Source organism: Calypte anna, chromosome 1 (genome assembly GCF_003957555.1).
Source record: "Calypte anna isolate BGI_N300 chromosome 1, bCalAnn1_v1.p, whole genome shotgun sequence".
NCBI classification, from domain to species: Eukaryota; Metazoa; Chordata; class Aves; order Apodiformes; family Trochilidae; genus Calypte; species Calypte anna.
In genome coordinates, this window is record NC_044244.1 from 116,119,500 (window position 1) to 116,146,234 (window position 26,735).

Here is a 26,735-nt window from a genome sequence, read left to right on the forward strand (position 1 = left end):
AAATATTGACAAGTATTTCACTGGTGCTTCAAACATTCTGATGTGGAGTAATAATTTCAGGGTACTGTTACAAAATTTAATGAAGTTTACTGTCTAGAAGTCATTCCTTAACTTTTTCTCCTTCTCTAGCATGGAAAAATGGCTCAGTATGTGGATAAGGGAATTATTCTCTATGCATGTGCCTTTTATGTTTCCCAATTCTTTCTACTCCACCCTCCCAAGATACCATTAAAGTATTGCTCTTTATCCCCATGTGTGGAACAACTCTGTATAGCCCAGCACTGATTTTACTTTTGGCTACTTCCTTAGACAGCTTAAAAATAATCTGAGAAGCATTTGCACAGGTGTAAACAATATGTTTAACAACAGGTAGAAACATAGGTTGTTCCAGTCAATATACATGTTCATAAGTGGGACCTATGTCTGACTCCTTAAAAAGAAATGCATCCTGGACCTTCCCTGTGTATCATAGGCTGCCTTCTCGTGAACACAGTACTTGGAAAACAGAAATTGGACCAGAAACCTATGCTATGCAAAGTATAGCTTCATAGACTAGGATGCTATGTCACCCAAAGAACTTCTCCTGTGTACAGTGATGTTAATTTCTACAGTTTATGCCTAATCCATATGATGGTGATTTTTTCCTCACTGGTTTCTGGGGAAAAAAAAAAAAAAAAGGGGTTGAAATTATTGGTAGATCTGGGCACACTGCTGAATTCCAAGTGTAATGCATTTTCTCTATAAAAATATTTAAAAATGTGTTCTCTTTGTAATGGTGGTCACATGTTTGGGATGAACAGTACAACTGTTATCTGTTGCATTCTCTTTTTCTGTATAATAACAAAAGCAGTCAACCCTTCCTTCCTCCATATTCTTTCAAGTTGACTTTTTTCATTCACTTACCAACTAAAGGTATTAAATTAAGAACTAAAAGATTCAAAAAGAAAGGTATAGCTACTTACAGTCTACACTAGACTTTATGACTGTTTGCAAAGTGTTGCTGTCGGAAGTCCATTACTTTCATTCCAAGAAGCCTTTATAGTAACATGCTTTTTTATCTTTAGTCTTCTATCAAGCACCAATATTTAGATACTTATCTAATTTGTATTATCCCTCACCTCTGTGAACCAGTAGCAGTTTTCTTAAATGTGAGTTAATAAGAGGTAGCATATTAAGCATATTAACTTCTGAAAAATTACAATTCTTGAGTCACTTGAACAATTGAGCCACCAGAAAAAGCATAAATATCTGTGAAATTGGGAGAGGAATTCAGGTCAGTTCTATTAGGTTTTTTCTTCTACCTCCACCTGATCAGTATCAGTAACAGGGGATGTTTAAGTGTTTCATCTTACTCTCTGACTTTATTTTCTCCCCTTTAGAGAGGGGAATGCTTGGGAATGGTGAGAAGAAGCCAAGAGACTTGACAGCATGCAATCTGTTATGACTCAGTGAATGAAATAAACCACCACTTTTATTTAGACACACTCATTGTTTCTTTGGCTGCGTCAAGCTTAAAACAGGAGTGGAAAACAATGACCATTTACCTTTTATTTATATAGCTAATCTTGGAAGCATGTTTTCTTTTCCTTTACAGATTTGCAAATAATGTGTAATAAGGTGAAGCCTAGCTGTGGACTAGTAAATGTTATCATATTTGCTGTGACAGTATCTTCACTCTAAGAAAATGGTGCATGTATTCTAAACAGTTGCATATGAACACCTTGATCTAATTAATTGCAAACTTCTCTGATATGTGTCTCAGTGGCAGCCTCTGCTAATTACCTCAGACACTAATTGGGTCAGATGGAATAAAGTAGGCAGCAGTCACTCAGGCAGACTAGAACAGCCTGTTCTCAATTGCCTTTGACAGAGGAACAAAGAGAACCTGAAATATTACTATTGTAATATTTCTAATAATTGTGACTCGTACTAGCCACCACTGTGCATTGCATGGGTATTTGTAACGAGTTCTTTAGTAAAAACTGAAACAAATGTTGGTTCTCCATGGTTAACCCATCCTCCTCCCTGTTCTGCACATGAATGAGGTGACTTTTTGATGGCCTGTGACCATGTAAAGCACTTGTCTTATGGTTCTCCTAGAATAAGAAAATCTGGGAGAAAATACATAAAGTCTGAGCACTTCTAAGATTTGCATCTGTGTATCACTAGGTGGCATTTGCTGAAAACAGTACAGCAGTTTCACTTTTGCATCAGAAGCCTGTGTGAAATGCTAGTCACGAGTGTCATATTTTAGACCCTGTTTGCCTTTTTAAATCCTGATGCTTCTTTCAGCTTCGCTTCTTTTAAGTCAACAGTCTAGCATTCAGAAAGCCTGTGGGCTCCTATTTTTACTTTTTCAATGTAAGCTGCTCTGACTGTTCGTGAATTAACCTTACTATCCCTGGTCCCATGTTCTTTATTAATAAATCTATATTGAAAAAAAATCTCTCCAGCTAAGGAAAGACATGATCAGTCTTAGAGTAAGCATTTTGTTCTGAACAAACCAAAAATTGCTATTTATTATGCAAAGAAGTGATAAATATCAGAAATGTGGATAGCTTTAGCTGTTACATAACCTTGACTTTTTTATTTTTAGTAATTATTCTTGTTCTAATTATACTCCCATGCAGTGTCTCTATCACAGCTTACTCTGAGGTGGCCTGCTGATCAACTAAATGCTGCCCTCCAAAGTTTAAGAACACAAACAAACAAACAAAACTCAAGGAACCTACAGCCCCCATGTCTTGACAAGAAAAGTTTGCTGTTGGTCACAGCTCTTTTGAGGCAGTTTTCCCTCTCACAATGTATATAGAAGCTTTCCTGGTAAAAATCATAAAGACTAGAGCAATTTAAAGTTTTGCAATGATATGTTTCTTATTTCGTAGGTTTTGTTGTGGTTTTGTTTGTTTGCTTGTTCATTGTTTTTTGTGACATTGCTGAAATACAGGATATTCTGTCGCTGCTGTTTTCTGGTATGTGACTTTTCCCACATTGGTGACAGGGACATTTATAACACTGGGGTTTGCTTCGAGACAGCTTTCTAACTGAATCTGAGGTGAGAGCTCTTGCTTTCACTTTGAATTAGTTTCAACAATTCTTGGTTAATTGATCTAGAAGAGTAACAATGTTTATTATGGGTTGTCACTAAATGTGCTGTGTACACAAACTGGTTTTATAAGTCTTTAAGTAGAGAGGATTTTCTCAGTGCTGGCTGTACATCAGGGCTGGCAGGGCTGCTGGTGCCATACTACCTGCCTGGTCCTATCATGTCCTAGTGTTGCAGTCTTTCCTCTACACAGAGCTACATATGAAAACGGTCTTGTGCTCTAAGGAGGGGGGAAAAAAAGCTGATTCCCTTTCTTCTGCTGACAGTTTCTATTTTCTCTTGGAAGGGACAAAAATGAGTTAAAAGTAAGAACATCTGAAACTAGAGTTAGCACAGCCAAGAGCATTCAATCATGCCCAGTCAAAGAAGTTAAACCTATCCATTTTTAAAATGTCAGATAGGTTCTACCCTTTTGTCCAAGTCTGAGCAACACCCAGGGTTCAGCCTTAAGCAGAAACTGGTGCTGTTGTATACTGTCAATATGATTTCATTGGTGTCTGACTGCAAAAAAATGATAAAATAGTTAAATCATACAATATTCTGCAAATTCCAGCAAACTGCAGTGGTTTCAGCCAGTATAGCACTTCTAGCTGTCATGAGGGCTTGAGTTAAAGAAAATATGTTGCATCATTTTAGGATATAATGTTTCATCTACAGTGTTCAGAAAATACTGTTATAAGGATGGTATGGTACTAAAATAGCATGTGCTTCTAATAATAAGTTACATTAGGCCTACTTTTTATTTGTCAACGTAGGTATATGACATTGAAAAATAGGTAATAAAAACTGCTCATACACCTCTGAATATACAAATGAGGAATTATATATGTCCATGTAAAGGTAACTTAAGTCATAAGCTGAACTCCTTCCTTTTTGAACAGCAGCTTCTAAGGCAGAGAAGAGTAGGATCGTTCTTTAATTTTAAGAACTGAGTTTTTACTCTGATGTATTGAAATACTGGTCCTTCATAGGTTTCATTTAAGGAGGGGTCTTCCTTGGGAAAAAACATCCTGGATCCAAAGTCATTTCTAGTTAGAAAAGAATAAAAGAAACCCAACAAACAAACCCATTAACACTTGTGCTTGCAAAGCTGCAAGTAACTAGGAGTCTACTGGTTTAAGTCCTTATTCATGAAAACCTAGAGCCAGGTTGTGTTGAGCCAACGTTTGAGGTAGGTGTCCTGAAAGTTAATGTGGTGTTCCCATCCCTTTTCCTGGCTTATGAGAGAAGATACAAAATCAGGGCCCTCTTCCAGCCGTGCATCTAGATCCTTAACTACTCCACTTAATAGTCATCCAGCAAGAAGAGAGCGACCAGCCCATGGGGGCCTTCAGAAAGGTTGTTTCCTATTAGCAGATCTGCTCCTACCTTCTGGGTGAGATCCATGGGCACAAAGAAGTACAATCAGTTCCCAGAGTGTGTGTGTGTATGCATATGTGGGTAGATCAAAGGAGGACTAGGACTAAGACAACTGCTGGGAATACCATTACCAGTGCATGAATTGGAGCTGAATATACCATGTTGTGTATATACTTAAAATGTTCTATAACTGAACTAAAAATATGTTTATTTTCTTTATTTATTTTTAAATCCCATTGGAGTTGTGCTCCTGCTTTTGTCTGGAGAGATGCACCAGCTGCAATTTATTTATGGGAAAGGGTTGAGAAATTATGTGGGGTTTTTTGTGTTTAACAAACATGCAGCAAATTACCTTATTTGTTCAAACCTAGATCTATATGTACATTTCACAGCTGCCTGTTTTTTGTTTCAGATATAATATGTAGCTTGTGTTATTCTGGTACTTTTTGGATGCTAGTCAAATCTTTCTGGTTTTGTTTTGGAAGTGGCTAATGCCCTGGGGAGGCAGATCACACTGTTCTGGTTTCCCACACATACTTGAGTGGGCCTTTTGTTGCAACCTACTGCTTCACAGTCTGTGATCTTTTAGCCACCACATATCACAGCCAGGGCCTTATCCCTTTTTCTTTCCAGAAAAAACCTGTCTCTCCCTTCTCCCATGCCACTGTTACTTCTCCATTTGCCTTTTCCCTCTTTTTTCCTCTAAGCCAAGGAAAAAGCTTTTCCCTCCCCTTCTGTCTTCCTCACCACACTCTGCCCCACCCATCTCTTGCCCATATTTTGTTATTGTTATTTTCCTTTCTTCTCTTTCTTTCTGTTCCAGGCTGGCACTATATTTTATCGTCTATTCTTCGTGCCACTCCTGCTCTTTTTCTGTCCTGTGACATTCATGAGGGTCCCCAAAAGCATTCTATAGTTTTTCCCTAAATAGCTATTTAGGCAAAGTTAGATCAAAAGAGTGAGACCTATATAAATACTTGTAGCAGGTCAAAGAATAAAAAGGTGAAAAGTCAGGACATAATTTTTCTGGAATGTTTATAATGACAGAACAATTTCAGCTAACATAGTAAAATGAGAAAAATACAAGGCTTTCTTAGCCTCAGTTTTGATTTAGGCCCATGGTGTCAGTAGAAATCCTGTAGCTTGGGTTTTACAGCCATTCTGTCTTCTGTTCCCTCAGCAGCAAATACAGTCTTTCTCTCTCTGAGTTCCTGTATTGGCAGAAAGGATGGGGGAAACAGAGTTAACACTAAAATTTTTTGGTGGAGGAATACCCCTGGTCGATTCCTACATTTACCTTGAATCTTACTCAGAAAATGTTGATATAGGATTTCTGTGAGAGTTGCGTTGTACTTTTTTTTTCTTTTTCTTTTTTTTTTTCCTTTTTTTTTTTTTTTTTTTTTACATTAAATTTGTTTTTTCTGAATGCTGAAGTCTTCCATTCCTACTGAGCATTTGAATAGGTTCATCAGTGTTTTGGGAAGCCTCTGATGGCCTGATTCTGACTCAGGTTCCACATGAAAGTCTCAAGGGGTAGTACAGGGAGTAAGCAGTTCTAACAGTGTTTAGATAAAATCAACACACTGCTCATCAGTATATTTATAGAAGATGGACAAAGAATTGTGTGTTGCATATTGCCTTACATAAGCAATAGGCTTAAAGTCATTGGCTGTCTGTCAAAGCTTTCTATTGCATTTCCTGTCATCTTGTGAATGTCTTGGATGACCTCAATGACTGAAAATCAAAGCTAGTCCGCTCACAAATCATTCAGTCGTTGTATTGAATTGATTTCTTCTTCCCCTCTCAGATAAACAAGAATGGGAAGGGAACATTTCTCAGCAGTGGTAGTTACTGGCAGACTATTGTAACAATGTGCTGAAAATCTCTAAGAATAGTGAGTCGATGGAGCCACAGTATCAGTAATGTGACCATCTCTGGCCTCTTTTGTTCCTAGTGCTCCTTCCATTGCCAGTACTCACTGAAGGAAATCCTGGACTTTACTAAATCTGCATTGTTTGGCTGCTAGAAAATCAAATAGCAGCTTTGATGGTTTTATTCTCTATAGTGCAGTGTTTAGTTGAACCTGCAGTTGCCATGAATTAAGGAATTGACATCTGCCTTCACAACATTGTTTCCATCCAGTATAGAAGAATTTTTTTTTCTTTTCCTGTTTTCTATTTTCCTTTTATTCTTCTGTCTTCCTAATAGTTCCTAGTAGACAAAACATAGCAATTCAATTATTTTTAAGCCAACTCAAAGCAACACTGTGTAACAATAAAACAAGTCTTTTTTTTCCAGTTTATGTTTCAAACTGTGATGGAACTGCTTGCTGAAGCTGCATAAAATCTTTTATCATGCAACCAGGCCTCCTATCAGCTCCTGTCTTTTCAGTGATTCAAATATGTTTTATGTCTTTATTGGCACCTTAAAGACAGTGGTTGGTTGGTTGGATAAAAAGTAAAGTTTATAATCTGAGCATAGGGCTTATTTCCTGTGTCCCTGAACTGTCAGCGCACTTTTGTTGAATGTCTTCTCATTTTCAAAAACGGGCTGTACTTGCACCTGGGAAGAATTCCCTGAGCCACTTGCAATGGAAATCACCACCACAGTTGTGGAAGGCAAATTGCAGTTGGTAGGAAGGACACAGTTTTGATGTTACAGTCCATAGAAGAAGAAAGTGTGGAGTGTCCATTCTTGGAGATGCTTAAAACCTCAAGGATTCAATGTGGCCCTGGGCAACCCAACTCTGGGTGACCATGGGTTGTACCAGGTGACCTTCCAACCTCAACTAATCTGTGAGTTTGTGAAAGCATTATTTAAGTTCAATTATTTAGGTGAAAGCATTACTCAGGTGTGTTGAGTAAGAGAGGCTGAAGGTCCTCTGGAAAAATATGGAAGGATGCATCAGAGAAGCTTCCTTCCCCCATTCCATGTTTTCTGAGGGAAAGAGAGACTATACTGGATATTTTATAAGAAATTTTTTACTGTTGCCATTTTTTATTTTAAAATGTGTGATGATGTTTTAGGGGGTAGAAATAAATGTAGTTTACTAAGGTATGACAGCAGTTCTGGCTTTTATGTGGAAAATAGATGAGAGTTTCTTTTCAGTAGTAGGTTGCAAATATGGAATCATTAAGTATCTAGGAAAGTTCTCTGGTAACCACTTGCCATTAATAATAGCATTTTTGTTCTGTTGAATCCTGATTACATGTTTCTAAGCATTCTTCAGTGTACCACTTGTCTCTATTAAATCTGATTAAATCTTAGAACTGTCCTTTGTCAGATGATTAGCTCGGTTAATATAGCACTTCCTTTCCTGGCCATAATTTAGCCTGGAATAATACTTTTAAAGTCAAACATGCAGTTAGCTAACTCAAGAGGTTTGCATTCAAAGTTGCAAATCTGGGTGCTCATCCTACCAGAAATATACAAGAACTTTAAGATCCATTTGTGAATGTTTCTACTCGAAACAACAAGGTCTGCACAGTGGTACTAAAGGCTCACTGTAATGCATGAAAATTAGATATATCTCCCAGCTCAGTGTATATATATATATATATATTCTTTTTTTCCTCTGGAAGGCTTTCTCTAGACCTCAGTGTGTTCGTTTTCCAAGTTGTTAACCTACAGAAAGAAGGTTAAGGCTGTTACACTCAATGTCTGGCATTTTGGGAAATGTGTATTTTTGCTGTGGGAAGTGATTACATTATTATTGTAATAAAGGAATTCAGGATCCACGCAGTGTTTCATGTTTAGATTTAACCTGAAGAGAGACAGTATGCTATTCTACCATCTTGAAAGAAAAGAATTAAACATATTGTATCACACTTGAATAGCTAAAAGAATTACCTGCCTGGCCATTTGATTGTTGGTATTGCCTCACAGTAGAAATACCTGAAAGGGCATTCATCAGCTTGCTTCTGAAGGATCTGTTATAAACACAGCATTATGAAAGTGTCAGCTGAATGTTCTTGGCATCCTTCTACAGCACCTGGCAAATGTCACTCAGCTTCTACATCTAGCATTCAATCCTTAAATGTGGGTTGGGAGAACATTTTTTTTTTTTTTTTTTTAAATACCGTGATTACTGTAGCAATATCATGCTGTGCACTACCAAAAGATTTGTTCTTTTTAGGGTAGGAGGCTACCACTAAAAAATTGTTGTGGTATAAACTTGACAGAGCAAGCATCTAGAGATAAAAGTGCTTGAAGTTACCTCAGGATAAATACAACAGCAGTGGTGGATAGATGTGTGTTAGCAAATATAGCAGAGCATTACCTGAACTTTGAATATATTTCAAATGTTTAAATTGTGGGTATAATTCCCTTGGGAGACCCCGGTTTTTATTTGGCTGATGGACATGGATTAATTGGTGACTAGCAGTTGTGTCTCTGGCATGTATCTGTGTGGAAAAAGCAAAAAAGACATGCACTGTTACTGAATATTCTGTATCACTTGCCTGGAGTGGAAAAGAGAAAATTTGAAGGCTGTGGAAAAGGCTTTTGGTTGTTTCTTTTTCTGTGCTAAATCCCACACAATGTCCTACCCCATTTTAAGGTTTCATGTGGCATTTTTATCAGAAGTTATTTTTATGTAATATTTTATATAAAGTATGTGAATAAGTTTGTAATCCAACATCAATATCAATATCTATCTTCTAGAAACAAAATGCATCTTCCATCTCCCATCTCTCTTGTGTTGCACATAGGTGAAAAAAAAACCCAACTAATAAAAAAAAAGAGGGAAATTATGTTTGTAGGGAAAAATGTTTAACAACTTTAGCAACAATTACTATTAAAAGCATGCACCTGCTGTTGCTTTTTGATGAATCTAACTATTCAACTATTACTTTCAGCCAAGGGAGGAAGCAAGCAGCACTATTTGGCATAGATGGCAGTAGGACTCTTTAAAGTTTACTGTAGCAAATATTCATATACTAGTGGCAGAATTCATATAATGCCTGACTTCTATGGCATGTTTTCAGTAATACTGTGGCACTGCAAATTTTCTCATTGATGATCATCTGAAAGCAATTAGCCTGTCTTCTTGCTGCATGCGGATTTTTTTTTTAAGAAACAGTAGTATAGCAAACTCAAGTATTATTTTTTCATGTGTATATTGTATTCCTGAGAATTGAAAATATTCTTGTTAAAGTCAGTTTCAAAGTTATCTATTTAGGTGAGATTTTGAGAACAAAGAATATATTTGTATCAAAAAAGATTTACCATGTCTCCCTGGTGGAAGGGTGGAGGGAGAGAAAGCAAGTGCATCATTAATGGTGTGCATTTCTCATATAGCTCATCCATACTTGCCTTTCAAGTTCAGATGAATCTATTAACATTATTAATTGCTGAACATTTCAGATGGAAATTTAAAACCCCTTTTTATTTAAGAGGTGCAGAGAGTTTTACTGCAAATCAAAAGACATCATTGAGTGAGCATTATTTTAGTTAAGCATTCTGCAGCTTTTTTCCTTATGCCCTTTCATTTTAGTTTGGTTTGACTTTGTCATGCAAAGAGGTCTGCCCTTCTGTATTATTGCAAGAGATGATGCCTAAGAGTTACTTCCAATCAATTGCTTATTAGGTTCTACTTTGAAGGCACCTTTCTTTTCCCACCTACATAAAATACATCAGAATTGTACCTTTGTGTGTCAAGGTCCATTGTGCATCAAGACTGTACTTAGGTGCAGAAATCAAAGCCTAAGATAATCATCTCCCTCTACAATGTTTTTTATGTTAAAGAACTGAGAAACAATTTCATGTATTGCTGAAAAAATGTAAATGTGTGGTGTGGGGTTTTTTTTCTTCTTCCACTGGAGGTAATGGAGGTAATGAATGCAAACAGATAAATAGCTGCAAAGCAGAAAAGGCATAAAGTATAGTAGGGGCTGCCAATTCAGAATTGTCATTGTGATCCAGAAGATTCCACATCTGCAAGGAATTTGAGGATGTGCATATAAATTTGTTTCTAAAAGGATTTTAGCAGATTTTCCTGTTGCTAAAGCCATTGGGTAACATGTTTTTTATACTTACATGAAATCTAAAGTTTTATTGGATCATTTCCGTTCCTACTGCAACATGTTTCCTTCCAGGAAAAAGGACACCACATAATGGGTGAGATGAGCTAGGGATCTAGGCCATTACCAGGAAGGGAACCTGTGGGCTTTCAGAATACATTATTGTCATTGACTAGAAAAGAATGCATCCAAATAGGTGCCCTAAATATATTTGAATTATTACTAGCAGCTTTACAGCAATCCAAAACCAGATCTTTAATTAGTAATACTGTACTATTTATTTCTTGTTTCATATTTCTAATGAAGTGCTTTGCTTTTCCCTGGCAGATGAACGGGAAGATGTTCAAAAGAAAACATTCACAAAATGGATAAATGCACAGTTTGCTAAGGTATTTAAATATTTTATTTATTTATAAGCCAATATATGCTGTGTGTATTTTTACAACCCCTGATATTTCTCCACTGAGGCTTAATTTTCAAGGTAACATCTTGAAGTTTCAAGTATTGCTGAATGCAGTTGACAGATTTATTAGAAAAAATGTCCACGTTTTAGTCTCTTGATTTCATTAGAGACTGAAATGTAAGAAGTCATCCTCTTCTCAGAATGTTCTATGCCTTGATCTATATTGCCTTTTATCAAACTAGTGATGTATTACTGTTTGTTGGACTCCTTTATGTTCCTGATATGCACAACATTTTTTTCTATTTGGCTTGTCTTTTCTTGTTTCTAATTTCAATCACAAATTTAACAAAAAACAGATGAATTGGCGAGGTCAAAGATAAGAAGTGTGATCCAGTCAGTAAATTATGAAAGTCAGTTATAATACGTTTTGAAGTAGTTATCTTTGTAAACTCTTGGAGAATGGAAAAAATCTCAAATGTACTGGAAAAAAAGAGCAAATAACTAATTTAAGGGAGCTCCCTCGGGCAGTATATAATAGCTTTATTTTCCATACACAAGAAAAAATGTGTTTCAACTATTAATATGGTTAAACATATTTTAATTCCTGGAAGATAGTTTTTGATCTGTGTTTGCTAATAATAAACTAAATCAATACCATAATTTGTCATTTTATCTGCTAGGGAATAATTAGCAATAGACAACAATGAAATAGTACCTGTGAAATAGTAGCTTCTGTTTAGTCTGTATTTGATCATGTCCCATCTAATTCTCTTCATTTGAAAAAAAAAATAAATTTGAATATCATAATGTTGAAAAAATTTGGTCACCAATTGTAGTGGCACAAAGCAATCAGACGCCTCTGATTACCGAGACGTGGGTGTGAGCCGGTATCAAATCCACCTGTGCCCAATCAGGGCAGGCCCCCTATTGAGCATGTGCAAGACCAGGGGGCCAATAAAAGGTGAAACTCACAGCCACAGACTAGCTCACTCTCAAGCACTGTATTACCTTTATTGTGCCTCTAGCGCTCATGGCCTCCAAGGTGAGGCTCTCGTGGCGCAGCTGGTTAAGACCCAGTACTGCACTGCCGAAAGCCCCGGGTTTGAGACTCCACAGAGAGCCTCACCTTGGAGGTGATGAGCGCTAGTGGCACAATAAAGGTAATACAGTGCTTGAGAGTGAGCTAGTCTGTGGCTGTGAGTTTCACCTTTTATTGGCCCCCTGGTCTTGCACATGCTCAATAGGGGGCCTGCCCTGATTGGGCACAGGTGGATTTGATACCGGCTCACACCCACGTCTCGGTAATCAGAGGCGTCTGATTGCTTTGTGCCACTACAACTGGTGACTCAGTCAAGCAGAGAGTCCCAGAGGACTTCACCATGGCCTGACGCATTTACTCTTATAGTGATTCAAATGATTTAGACAGCACACATTTGTGTGCAGCATCTTTACAGCAGAGATTCCAAGCAGTTTGGAGGACTAGACAATCTTGAACAAATGGTCTCAGTTTAATCAATGAGATATAAGACAAGTGTGAAGTATTATATTTAGGACAGTAGTAGTCTGCATACAGATGGGGATAAAAGGGCTGGCAATAATAAAGCCAAGGAAAGCTCTGGGAAGTACAGCGAATCACAAACAAAATGGGTGAGCAACATGGGACTATTTAAAAAAAAAAAAAAAGAAAAAGCAAATTTATGGCACTGTGGTTCAAGTTTTTCTTTGCCTCATACATCACCTGTGTTTTGGGCAGTCTTTTTATTTCAGCAATCAATCTACAGAAAACCTCTTGATCTTTAAATCTGGGGAAAAATTACTCTTGTCCTACAAAGCTGTTATTCATAACAACAGAATAGTTGGGCTGAAGTGGAAAAGTCACGTGTCCCATAAGCTTATTACTATTTGCTGGCTGCCTGTGAGGTACAAATGCAGAAAATGCGGTTTGCTGCTCAGTATAGTCATGTACCATGCAAACTTTATTCATGCTGAGTTTTCAGGACAGAAATATAAGAGGCCCTGCTTGCATTCTTCTGCAACATGAGCAGTCATAGTTTGATACCTGTGTACTGTCCTCGGAATGTGGTTCTTCCTCTTCTAAAGACCAGTGTGTTTTGGGAGACGTGGTCTTCAAAACCTGAAAGTGAATCTCCGTGTAAAATCTGCAGTTTATTTTCCTCCTTCTCCACTCCTTCAGTGGTTCAAATCCATCTCTGTTTCTAGCTGTGGAATTGATTTTAGATAACGGGATGCTCCTGCTTAGTGATTTTTCATCATCGTTACCATTGTAAAAGTGTTAAATAAATTATTTCCTTTGTAGAATTGGTTTTAATTCACTCCTATGTTGTTCTAGAGGTGCTGTCTTCAGCAGATTTGACTATGAGGTCAGAATTAAGATAAATAGATTACATCACTCCTTTATCTTTTTTTGTGAATAATGAAATCCATGTTGTTAATGAACAGTAAAATATTTAGGATTTTCTAACATTGTTACGATTATACAATTGCCACCCCTCCACCACAGCAAAAAACCCAACGCCCTACTTATGGAGTCCAAAGGAAAGCTTTAGTTCTTAATGCTATTTGTTTGTTTGTGTTGGGTCTGTAGTGCATTGTGCTCCAGAGAGCTGTATCCTTTTCCTCAAAGTTCTGTGTGGAGAGTGCCTGTGAATCAGTACACTTACTCTCATGGTTAACTTTGAAAATACTGACATTTGCAAAATGATTTCATGTGACTAGTAGCGTAAAAATAAACAACAGTGTCAGAAGTAAATTGTTGAAAATTGATTTTCTAATGTATGTGTCAGTAGCATCAGTAAGAACCCACATATAATTTTTATTTAGGGATGAAAAAGAATTCTATTGTTTGAATCACAGGCTTGGAAAGAAAACAGTAGTTGTTCTGTCCATTTTGACTCATATGCCCTGAGTTCAGCAATTAACTCTGCTATCTCTTAGCTAAGGAGTTACATCCCTAACATGAAATCCATGAAGAACTCTCCACTGTACCATCTTGCCAGTTTTCTATCTGTGGTGTGCAGACCCTAGAAACCTCTGGAGTGCTACCAAAATGTCCGTGAAAGGATATCTAGGAAAAGCTAGCAGAACTGTCACCAAAATTACAATTGCTATGGGTGAGGCCATGTCTCTAAATTACTTTTACAGGTCGAAGGGGTTGCTCTAAATGGGAAAGCAGGGAAAATATTTTTTCAAATCTCTCTTACAGCTTCTTTAAAGAACAGGTTTTCTCTTCCTCTCCTCTCCTCTTTCCTTTTTCTCTTGTACTAATGCTCTTTTTACCAGCCAAAAATGGATTTTATGCAGAAAATCTGTGGTTTAAAGATTAGTGTTTGTGGCTTATCTATTACCAACACAACATTATTTCAATAAGATAGGACAAAAGTTGGCTTTTAATGTCAATGAGATAAAACAATTAGTAAATTTAAAGTATAGGAGAAATCAGAGACGTTTTCCAGAAGGCCTTCCAGACCAGTTTTGCCCCTTCTAATCATAGTAATTGTGTATGACTTTCTTCAGTGATACTTTGTTGGTTTACCACCTAAATAGCATACAATAGGTTGAAACTCAAAGCAGCGCTGAGGACAGGGCTTATATTACTTGTAATTATTTCGTTTCAAAAGAGCTTTTCATTGTCCTCAGAAGTTTATTTATAAAATAATGAAGTTCTTCAGAGTGCATGTAGTGGTAGCAAAGGTACCTTTTGTAACCTAGTTTTCATTAATAGAACAATAATTGGAGCTCTCACAAGAGATATATCTAGTCCTGGGCATGATAGCTTTTGCTCAAATTTCAACTTTTAAAATCAAAATCTTCTGAAACCTTTATTTATAAATAAGAAACAGATTCTTAACTGTGTTTGGGGACAATCCAACTATATCATGAAACCTGGTGGGTATCAGTGCTCTGCTGGAACTTTGAAACAGCCATAATAATTATATTAACAATGCCTATGCCCCATTTTAAATGAGCTTATGTTGCATCGCTGGTTAAACATTTTTAATTGGCTGCTGCATAACAGACTTCGAAAAAGAAACCATTACCAAAGAGGCTCCTATAACTAAAGAAATACAGGCAGTTTCCCTTTCCCTCATTATCAAGAGAGTGTCGCAAAATACTGACAATTTTAATGTTAGGAAAAAATTATCTGTTGCAAGTACAGAGAAGAGAAGCAGCTAATTGGAAGTTTTGGCAGCTTGAATTTTAGATTAGATCCTATGGCTAGCTTGAGGTCAAAACCTTAACCTGTAAATGGGTTTCATGAAAGAATGGTAATTTGTGAATGAATTTTCAACGTTTTAACTTGCAATATCAAAAAACAGATGTTCATAAAATTTCTTTTAAATTCAGAGGCTTTATTATGTCATCCACATTTTCTCTGAAAAAACGTTAGAAAATTCCATAGTCTAAGAAGTCTGAGAAGACATTATATATCACAATATATTTCTTTGTGTAAACACTGAAATTATTAATCTTCCTCCAGTAGGATCAAGAGTTAGAAAACAGTGAATGGTAAATTTTTAGGGGGCTAGGAGGGAGTGTTTTATGGTTTCTCTACCTCAGGCTTTGCATTTCCTCCTGTTTTTATTGAAGAAGGCAAAATATGAAAATAAATTTAAAGATACCAAGTATTTCCTTACTTAGCTATAGGGAAACCCAAGATCATTTAGAAATTAATACTTTTATTATAGAATTTAAGCTAAGAAAAATTGCAGCATTAAGCATTGTAACTAATGTACATCAAACTCCATCAGATGTGCCATTTCTTTTCCATATTTGTGGACTACAATTAATAGTCAAGAAATGGAGCCAGAGGGAGGGGGATTGTCAAAGAATCACAAAAACACAGTTTAAAATGTGCAGTACTAGGTCTCTTCAAACTGTTATCTGACTGGTATCTAACTAGTAGCTTATACGCCAAATGAAGACAGTAGATCTGTGAGTGACTAGTAGGAAAATTAAAATTAAGCCCTATACTTGGAGGTTCAGATCAGTGTGCTGAAGCCTCCCTGATATCTGCTGCTGGGTTGTATTTTTTAAAAGCAGTAGTTTCATATACATGTGTATGAGAAAACTAGAAAAGATCCCTAGCTGTTTCAAATAATAAAAGTAATCAGTAGGTCATGCTGGTATTGTAGGATTTCAATTTTAGAATTGAGTTCTAGAGAGTACATCAGCACTGGCTTTGCAGGACAGATTTAATGTCGTTATAAAGTTCAGAAAAGGTTATTCATATAGCCATGGTGCTTTAGCCATTACGCTCAGAATTTAGTGCCTACACAGAAGCTTGTTGGAGCAACAGAGTAAATAAAAGTTTGCTGAAGTCCATGTTGCCACGAATTAGCCTGCAGCCATTCCTAGTCAAAAGCATCTGCATCTAGCCCTGTATTTTTACAGCATGTTGAACCTGACACAGCGATGTAGAGGTATTCTCATGCTGTGTAATTCATCCAGTCTTCATCACTGTTTTCAGCAAAGAAATAAGACTGAGACCTTCCTATATCATGTGACACACCATCTGTTTTGTATTAAGGTAGAATGAAGAGAGGTAGAAGGTATTTGAAATATTTTTTTTTTTTTTTTTTTTTTTTTACCAAAGAGAAACTAGACATGCTAATTCTTTCATGAGGAAAAAAGAGTTACTTAGAAATTATCCTAGAAAGAGTAATTTTGATCAAAGTAAATAAATATGGGTTGAATGCTGATCCTGCTCTAAGCCTTTAGAAGCAGTAGAACTGAGCAGCCAACACCCACGGACAGCCAGTGCTGGATCCACTAGGTCACTAAGCAGCATGTATTGCAGTTTTGTTGCTGACACTGCAGTCACACTGCAACTTGCTTCAAAAGCTTCTGGTTTTGTGCCTACATCTATTTCCATATGTGGGTCAGTAGAGTCATGCTGAATTTTACCAAAGTTGTACATTACTCATCTAAGTCAGAATAGTTTGGAGGTAAATGTCAAGGAGGATTGGTTAACACCTATAAGAATGTTGCCTCCAGGACAAAAAAAAAAGGATCAGTTGGCAGTAAAATTTTGAAACTGTGTCTGTGATAAAACCCTTATCCCATCCAGGCTGCATATTTAACAGGAAAATTTTAATTTCATCTCAATTCATAAACCAAACATTGATAATACCTTTGGAGCAGCCTCATAATTTATTTCTTTTTCTGAAAAAAAACCCCTTTAATAATATCACACAGATTTAGAATAGTATAATTTGTGATATATTTTAAAAAATGTTGCTGGTATTATTTGATATTGGTGAGACATCATGGCTATTATTCATCTATTCTATATACCAAATTAATCTGTTCTGTGTCTGTTACCAAACTTTTTAAGTGCAATAGTGAAAGTGATAAGAAAGAGCAGTTTATGTGTGTGCCAAATGATTTTCTCTGCTACAGTGTGGCAAACAACCAGAGGTCTCATTGAAGATTAATAGTGCTTAAGTTTGCTTTCCAGCTCTGTGTGATCAACACTACTCTTGGGATAGATACTGTTTTAAAATACCAAGCAGGCTTTCTTATACCAATAACCTTTCCATAATAGGTCATGCAAGAGCACACCAAAGGCCCATCATGTCTATTCTGTATTATTAAAGCAAAAGCTTTTAATCTTTTTTTTTTTTTTTTTTTTTTTTTTTTTTTTTTTTTTTATTTTTATTTTTATTTTTATTTTAAGCCAAATGGTTTAAACCTGGTACAGAAAACACATTTGCATTGTAAAATGTTAAGTGATTTTCTTTCTTTGTTATCTCCAGAATACATAAGCGTCAGGCAAAACACATGCTCAGAATTACTTACATTGATGTATAGTAAATTACCTATTAAGTCTCCACATTATCATTTTTTTTCTGCTATTCTGCAAAGTAGGATACATTCTCTGTGAATATTTCTTATCTTTCAAATAAATATCCTTTGTAATGAAAAATACCTTTAAAATTATTTTTACTGTACTTTCTTAAGTAATACTAATGGCGATATTGCCATCTATTTTCCTCAGAATTTTATTCTAAACTTGCACTGTGTATGAATATACTTTTAAAGAATTTTGTTTTGACTGAGATAGTTACCATGAACAGAAATAGGCACAGTTTAGAAGCACAATAGTCTTCATGCTTTAAATTTTGTACATAACAACTCTGTGTTCAAGTTTTCAAATTTATAAACTGGACGACTTTCCATATTTGCTTTCAAAATAATTTGTCATCTTAGTGCTGGCTAATTGTTTAGAGAATCTCTCCCTTGTAAAATTTCTATTTATCAGTATTTAACTCCGCCCAGTGCAGAGGCCTTGATGCTCTCGTGGATTAATCTCTTTGCAATTGCTGTACAACTTAAGGACCATCATAAGCTGAGAGGTGTCTCAGTGCAGCGTGACAAAACCAAAGTACTGTTGAAGAGGTCAGGCTCCTCTACTTTCTCTGGTCTTGCTAACATCAGTGTAAGCTGATGGCTTGAAAACTTCCAGTACAGAAAGAAATTCTTTCACTGAAAACCTAGAAAGGACAAAAATGTACTTGGTTATGCCTCAAAGACACAACGATTGATGTTTGAGGTTAACAAAAACCTAATGGGAATGTCTCTATATTGTTTGGTATAGCTTTTGGGGGTTTTTTGAGTTGTTTAGGTTTTTTTGTTGTTGTGTTGTGGGTTTTTTGGTTGGTTGTTTTTTTGGTTTTGTTTTTCTTTGTTTGAAAGTTGATGTTCAAACACGGAAGGTTTTATTTTGTGTGCATTAAAGGTTGGGATTCTCTATTGCTTTTCCTCCACAACATTCTCCCATTGCCAGGAGGCCTCACAACTTTGCCCATTGTGGGTTTCTTCCCAAAAACTGTCTAAATGATTCCGATTAAACTAGACAGCTCCTAGACAGCAGATTCTTTTTCACTTCAATGAAGAGTGAAACTTCTGCAGAGTATCTGCACATCTTTTGGTGGAGTTGTAGTTACTGTTTGTGTGTCTTGGAAGGCCTTTTTCTTGCAAGTGTGACTCCCTTGACTAAACAAGCAATGATGTTTCCTCTGCTTTGGCTTAGTAGGCAAATTCTACCCTGACTGCAATTCGGGAGCAGCTTTTCACTGGGGACAGTGGATTCTGCTTCCACCAGCATTTTACACTCATCTCTTGATCTCCTTGTCCCCCATGGGGAGTAAGGTTCCCATGGGAGCTCCAGGCCTGGCAGCACAGCCACCTTGCCCATGTGCACAGGATCTCTCCATGGTGAAATCCCCACCAGTCTTTAGGGAGCATTAGAGCTGTCAGTGCTGCAGTCCATTCACCCAAGGTTGTGTCACATTCTAGTGTCTTTTTTTTTTGCACATGCAAAGGTTATGTTCCTTTTCCAAATCAAATTTTGTAGCTTAAAATGTTTCCCATTACAAGTAACTTCCAAAAAATGTACAAATGTGGGATCTTAAGCAATGAGGATCTGCGTGACAAAACACTTGCCATTAGAAATGTCTGAGTGAATACTGCATTTTAGATTTTAGACTGCATTTCAATCTAAGACAATGTAGTATCCAAGACCTGTAATTTAAAGTTAATTAAAGGATTAGTAAAATTAGGAAGCTAGACTAATATCTATGCATTTTTATAATGTTAAAATAATTTTTCTTTGATAGTAGATATTCCAAGCAAACAAAGCAATCACTGCTGTTGGCAATAGAGGGCACTGGACTTTTGTACGTTTTACTAATCTAAAGAAAATGAAATAGATGCTGTTTTCTGGAAGTTGTTATTGTGTGCTTATCTTGGGGGGGGGAAGGGAGGATAGGAACAAGCTAAATATATCATTTCAATATTGATCTCAGTACTGCCTATGTCTAGTTTGCAGATTTGTAAATATTTACCAATTTGCATGATTGTTGCTGGCAGTAGACATCATCATCTCCGTGCTCGGAATTTTTTACTATTATAGCTAATAAACTTCAGAATTTCCAAAGCAAAACTCTTCATGCAGACAAATGAGGCTTTAGTGGATTTGTGTTGTACTCCATTTGAAAGTTAAAAAAGAAAAGGAAAAGAAAAAAAACATTTTCAAGCTGTTTTCACCATTTATCTAAATGCCCTTTTGTGTAAGCACACTGAAGCTCAAGCAAATCATACAGACCAGTCCCACTGTCTGCAAAAGAGATATCACAAGCGTAGGGTTTGATGAAGAAGAGGAACAGAGAGGATACAAGCATGTTCATTTAGGAACAGTGCACCTACCTCTCATGAACTACATCTGTGCCTCTCAGACAGATACTTCTTTCTATAAGTTGTCTTTGACATCAGGAAGTTTGTGCTTAAATATATAAAATATTTTTTAAAAAAGCACTTCTCAAAAAAAAGCCCCCAAAACACTACAAACGATGAAACAAACCCCCTCCAAACCTCAAAATATTCAGTATTTGTCAGGCTGCATCCATGTAACACACTGCATTCTTGAATGTGATGTTTCAGTGCTGGTGATGATAAGATGGCCCTACCTCAATTATGTAAGCACTTTTTGGCATATCTCTTTATTTATTATGCTTTAAGATATCTGTATTGTGTACAAAGACTTTCTGTACCTCCAAAGGATGTCCTAATGGACATGATTTTACAGCCAAATCCAACACAATGTTTACTGAGATTAATTTCTTTAAATGTATTTTAGGGCATAATTTGCCATCAAGCCAAAGAGTAATAGTATTGTGAAAAAGGTTTCTATGGTAGAGGGACATTATTAGAAATAATCTTATTTGTAAAAGGTTTCACATAATCGTATTTGAGCAAGACCTCGTGTATCTGCCTTTTAAATACCAAAGAGTCCAGTCAGATCTTGGGCTATTTTTGGACCAACACTTCAAGAATAAGTATGGTTTTTACATCTGCTAATCTCTGCTCTTTCTCTGATCATATCTTGGGGCCCTTTTGAAGGGGAAAAAGTGTCTCTGCACTGCAGTTATTTCTCAGCAGCAGTGGCAAAACTGACATAGCCACCCTATTAAGTCTATTGCTTAGAGAATTAGTTATTTTTTAAAAAATAAATCTGCATTTTCCAGCTCTTGGAAGGCTACATAACTTGCAAATCTTTTTTCTTCTGCTTTAGTATCCCAGTCTGATTAAATATTGATATTCACATCACTGACTTTGCTAATACTTTCACTTTTTCCAAAGATCTATATGACAGGTGTTATTACACAGAATGGCCATTTTTCTTTTCTCTCTGCATTTCATAGAGTATTTGATTGATTTGCCAGTTTAAACCCACCACATTTACTTCCTGGTAATATTAGTATGAGATTAGTATGCTGACTTAAAAATAGGATGCTTTTAGTGTGCTCAAATGCTTAGTATAGGTTTTATTGAAAGAAGTATTTCATGGAATAATGATAAAACAAGTAATTTATTTGGTTCAGTCTGATGTGTTTTAAATTATTTATATACAGGGTTACTGAAAATACTAAACTATTGGTAGCTAAATCCTCTTTGCTAAAAAAACCAAAAAAACATCCAAATAAAACCCCCTGACATTTCTTTTTGAGAATAATAAATTGTAATTCCAGTTGATTAATTGGAGTCTGTTGACAAAGTTGTAAGAATTTAAAAAGACACAGGGAGTCACCCTTATTAAAAAAGCATTAAATTGGACTTATCTCCATCTCTTCTTTTGTTTTGCTTGTTTTAGACTTCAGAAGAAATGAATCTGTAAAGTTTGCCTGTGCATAAAACAAAATATATGTGTTCTATATGTATTGCATGTCCATAGAACAGAGTTACCATGTGCTAGATTTAAAAAAAAAAAAAAAAAGTATGATGGTAATTTACAAATATCCTGAAGTGTTTTTTTTCATTTTTTTTTTTTTTTTTCCCCTCTAAAGTTCTCAGTGATATATAAATTAGCCTTTTAGGTCAAGGACTACTTCATTAAAAAAATATATTAAAGGTGTGTCTAGCATTTGGCACAAGGAAGTCAGATAAGAATATAAGCATATAAGCAATACATTTTATTTTATTGGTAGAAAGAGAGGGATCTGCTATAGGGTTGTCTTCAATTAATACATCAAATACTGCAAATAATGCAATCAAATACTGAATGTCTGTTCTCAAAAAGAGGCAGTATAGCAATAACTCTAAAATACTGAAGAAGCTCAGACTCAGGTTGCACTGAAAAATCTGTCACTGTCTCACAGATTTTGTAAATGACAGATAAACCGAAATTCAGGCATTGTAAGGGAGCCATTCTTAGAGCAACTTGTCAAATCTCACAGCAGGAGGAAAATCAAGTCTTGATTCACACCTAGGTAATACGCAAGACTTGCATTCAGTAAGGTTTTGTATAACTTGGACAAATATGCATTCAAAAATGGTGTCTTCATAGAAGAAAGCAAGACAGATTAAATCCACCTGGTAACATTTAACACAAAACAGGAACTATGCTGAAAAGAAGATGAAAAAGGAACTCAAAAAGAGGATCAGTGTTCTGTACCAACAGCCACATTGAAGCAACATACTGGCATCCTAAAGTGAATATATATATATATATATATATATATCAAAATGTATTGCCTATCAAAATCAGAACCCTACCTTGGTTTAAGAAAAAGGCTGATTAAAACAAATTAACTCTGTTATGCAAGAGGAGGCTCAGAGGAGACCTCATCACTCTCTACAACTCCCTGAAAGGAGGGTGTAGCCAGGGGAGGGTTGGTCTCTTTTCCCAGGCAACTCTCAGCAAGACAAGAGGACACGGTCTCAAGTTGTGCCGGGGGAGGTTTAGGTTGGACATTAGAAAGAATTTCTTTATGGAGAGGGTGATCAGACATTGGAATGGGCTGCCCAGGGAAGTAGTGGATTCTCCATCCCTGGAGATATTTAAAAAGGGACTGGATGTGGCACTCAGTGCCATGGTCTAGCAACCACAACGGTGGTTCAAGGGTCGGACTCGATGATCTCTGAGGTCCCTTCCAACCCAGCCAATTCTATGATTCTATGATTCTAAGCTCAGAAGAGTATAATGAAGTGGCAAATTCATATGGATCTATGACATGTATGGAAATGCTGATTATAGAACCCCTTTAAAAAAAATCTTCACAATATAAAATATATTTGTATAAAGTTATTAGATATGATGCTCTAACATCTCACCTCATATGCTTTTGAATACTAAAGCAGCATTCAAGCAGTTTATTCTAAAATTTTTGCCTGTGGAAAGACCCAGTATGCTGCTTTTGACATTGTATGTTCTTTCAGCTTCTGCTTAGGTCAGTGTAGAGCTGAGTTGACTTCTGTTGTATGCATTAATTACTCACATAGGCTAAATGAGTGTTTGTATTCTTACCTAACTGTCTTTAAGAAATGTTGTACACTATTTTTATATACTATATTAAGAGGAATAGTTACATCTGTTAAAAGAGTTAGGATTAAGTGATGTGTCTCCTACAGGCAGTTAGAACTAAAAACATAATCTTCACAAAGTGGGAAATATATGATTGAGGAAAACAAAAATCTTTCTCTGGAAATTAAAATAATGATCAGAGTTTGGTTGGGTTTTTTGGAGAGGAAGTGGGAGTGAAAGTCTTCATGCTAAGAACCTAAAAATTAATAAATCAAGCCTTTTCCGATAGATCACAAGCAGAAAACATGTCAGGGAGCACATTAAAAGCTGGTAGATGGCCAGGTTGAAAACAGGATGTGTAGATGAACAGAGTTGTAGCTAAAGATTTTTTTTTTCTACTTCTGCTCACTGTGAGAGAGCCTAGAAAGACTCCTCCAGTATTTCCTTTCTTTACACAGCATGATTCTGAGGATCTTTCTTAATTTCAATGGCATTAGAAGTCACGTCTTCTAAAGGAAATAAAAATAGAAAATTTCAGCAAGCAATAAATCTAAATAAACCTATATGTAAAACTCTAAGCCATTAATTGTTTTGTAATCAGTGAATTATTTACCTTGTATCCAAAGGAGGGTGCTAATGATGCTAATGTTTTTTAACTACTTCATCTGTTTCCTTGTCTAGCAGAACGGGTGCCAATTACGAGGCATGGCGATAAATTTGTTACAATGGAGAAGAGTCAATATAATTTTTCAAAGAAGTCAAACCTCATAATCACATTAGTTCTTCAAAGGAGGCTGTACAAATACATATAACTGAAACAGAAAAAAAATGGGTATCTGTAAATATTTTGACATCTATTTCTTTTCTAAAGATAAAATTTAAAAAAACCAAACACATTTCAGAAAGCTTCTACAATGCAGGAAACAAAGGATAGAAATTAAATCAGTTTACACAATAGAGGGAAGTTAGCAGTGGAGTTGCATGCTTATTGCTGTTAAGGTGATGATGAGTTCTTAATGGGATTTGTCAGAACTAGGTGTGGTTCTGAATCCTTCAGGTCAAATAAAAACTACCTAAGGCTTGCAGAGGGATTTCATAAAACTGAATGCTTAGGTGATGAAATGACACATGTTATTCATTATTTCTTTTAAAAAAGAAAAAACTAATCAGTAAATCTTATGTTACTCCTTTGTGCATACTAGATATCCTATCCACATATCTTTTTTTTTTTTTTTTTTTTTTTGGTTGACTCTTAAAGAATATTCACTTAGTTTGTGATTTTTTCATTGAGAAAGTTCAAATCACCTCAGCATGAAGTGTAAGTCCTTGAATATTCTGACATAAGGGAACAGAACATTTTCTTGGGGAATTCCTAGTCATAATTTCACAGAAATTAGAGTATTACTCTGAAGTACTGTGTGATTTTACACTAGTTCTATCCTTATACTCTGTTCTTAAGAGAGTGTTGGCCACTACCAGGGTTGGATGAACTTAGAAGAGCAGTTGCTTTGCCCAGAATAATAGTTCTTATTTTACTTTCTTACAATACTTTCATGCTAATTATGCATCAGAATATTCAAGATGTTTTTTTCCAGGAAATGCAAATCACTTCCCACAGCGAGATATAAATGACACAATATTTGACAGAACACTATATTTAGCGTATAATAAAAAGGGGCCTTTTAGGCACAGAAATAGTAATCCAGAAGCTGGAGGCTGGATTGAGACTCCAGCTGTGACAGAGCATTGAATGCACCCCAACTCACTTTTGACCTGGTGAGGTATTTCAGTGTGTTGAAGGGCACAAATGAATGCAGAGCCTTTAGGATGGGGTGTTTTTACCTCTGTGTAATGTCTAGGACAATGTAGCTTGTCCAAGAACTGGTCTGGGGTGATTTAATCCTTCAGTAATTTCAGCCTTCCCCAAGCTGCTTGCATACCACCTTTGCATATCCAGTATACTTTCAGTTCACACTTTTGAGTCCTGAGGGTGGGGAGAAAAATCATGCTGTGTTATGGAAGTACGTACAGTCCAGCATCTTTGAATGCAGATTAATATCTTCATATTTTGATAGAGGAAAGTAATTTAATTTAATTTCAGTTTTACAAGCAGCTTTTGGTTTTGTTCTAAAAAATTAAAATAATTAGAATTCTTTGTGTGGTTGCAAAATGAAGTAGGGTGCCATTGTTCTTAATGCTGTACATTCTTCTACCTCCTTGAACCCTAAACCTGAAGGCAGTACTACATATTTTCTTCTTTCTTCAAGTACCACTGATATTTAAATGTCATCTTTATGAAGCTGAATACTGTAGATTCCTAACACTTTTTTTAGGTGATTTAGGGACCACTAATATCTCTAGCCCTTGCAATGACAGGGCAGAAAGAAGGTATGTGACTGCCAGGGAGTCCCAATAGGAGATATCTTTTGGTGTGGCTTTTTTGAGGTGGTCTGTGAGACTGGAAGGTGAAATTAGTTGTCTTATGTTCAGAAGATAACATCAAAACCATATATTCTGCCAATTACAGAAACAGTCACTATTCCTGTCCTAGCAGCTTAGTAATTAGAACAAAACATGACGTAGGATCAGAATAGAAGAATGAAGGATGTAACTTCAGTAAGACTCCAAAATTGACAACCAGTCTAGTCTTGTGCAAAATGGAAGTTTCCTAATTATTTGAAGGCTCTATGTACATTTTTAGTGATTTTCTTACTGGCTGCATCAAATACAAACTGCAGGTCTTTGCTTCCTAAGCAGTTTGCAACTTCTTTCTTACCTGCCCTCTAAATAATAAGAGAGTGAACATCTACCTGTAATCAACCAATCCTGCCAGATTTTACTACTACTTGTTAAATTCTGTTCTCTGCTTTTTTATTTCTTATATCAGAAAAGCTCTGTGCATGTATCTACATTTACATGATTATAATTTGTTTCATTCTTTCTTAAGGACATCTTTTAGTATTTAGGATTTGGTGTCTGCTTTTTCTTTTAGGATAATTCTGTTCAGGCACATTCTGCAGCTTCTGGGTATGTTGTTGCTTGTCTTATTTTCACTTCTTACTCTATTGAAACTCTGCAAACTGATAGGTCCTTATTAGTACTCAGGTGGTGAACTCCGTAGGTCAACAACTCTGGTGTTTTTTCTTTATGTTTATCTAGTGCCTAGCTCAGAGGACTTCTGGTCCAAGATTGATTCTTAAGTGCTATGGTAATGTGAATTATAATTTTAAATTGGATATGAGTGCTGTTATATGACTCGTACTAGAAGTTATAAATATTGACCTTGGTACATTGTTTGACTTTGTCTCTAATAATATTCTCCTTAGCAAGCTAGGAAAACATGGACTAGATGAAACCAGGATAAGCAACTCATTTTCTAGCCCAGTTGTGTGACACAGTTGGGATAGAAAGGAGACACTGGAGGAGGCTTGCATGCTTTATTGCTTTATTTTCATCAGTGTTTTGAATAGTGGAAATACAGAATACCAAAAATAAATAACACCAAATTTATGGAGATTGAGGCAA

General features: G+C 36.1%; 1 protein-coding gene across 4 annotated transcripts in view; it reads left to right on the forward strand.

The window, feature by feature from the left end:
* The window catches only part of DMD (dystrophin), a 950,620-nt gene that overhangs the window by 106,419 nt on the left and 817,466 nt on the right, over positions 1 to 26,735 (forward strand). For all 4 annotated transcript variants that reach the window (XM_030448312.1, XM_030448319.1, XM_030448327.1 and 1 more), the window contains exon 2: positions 10,813 to 10,874. In XM_030448312.1, the coding sequence (XP_030304172.1) occupies positions 10,813 to 10,874 (62 nt within the window). The remainder of the gene's footprint in view (positions 1 to 10,812; positions 10,875 to 26,735) is intronic.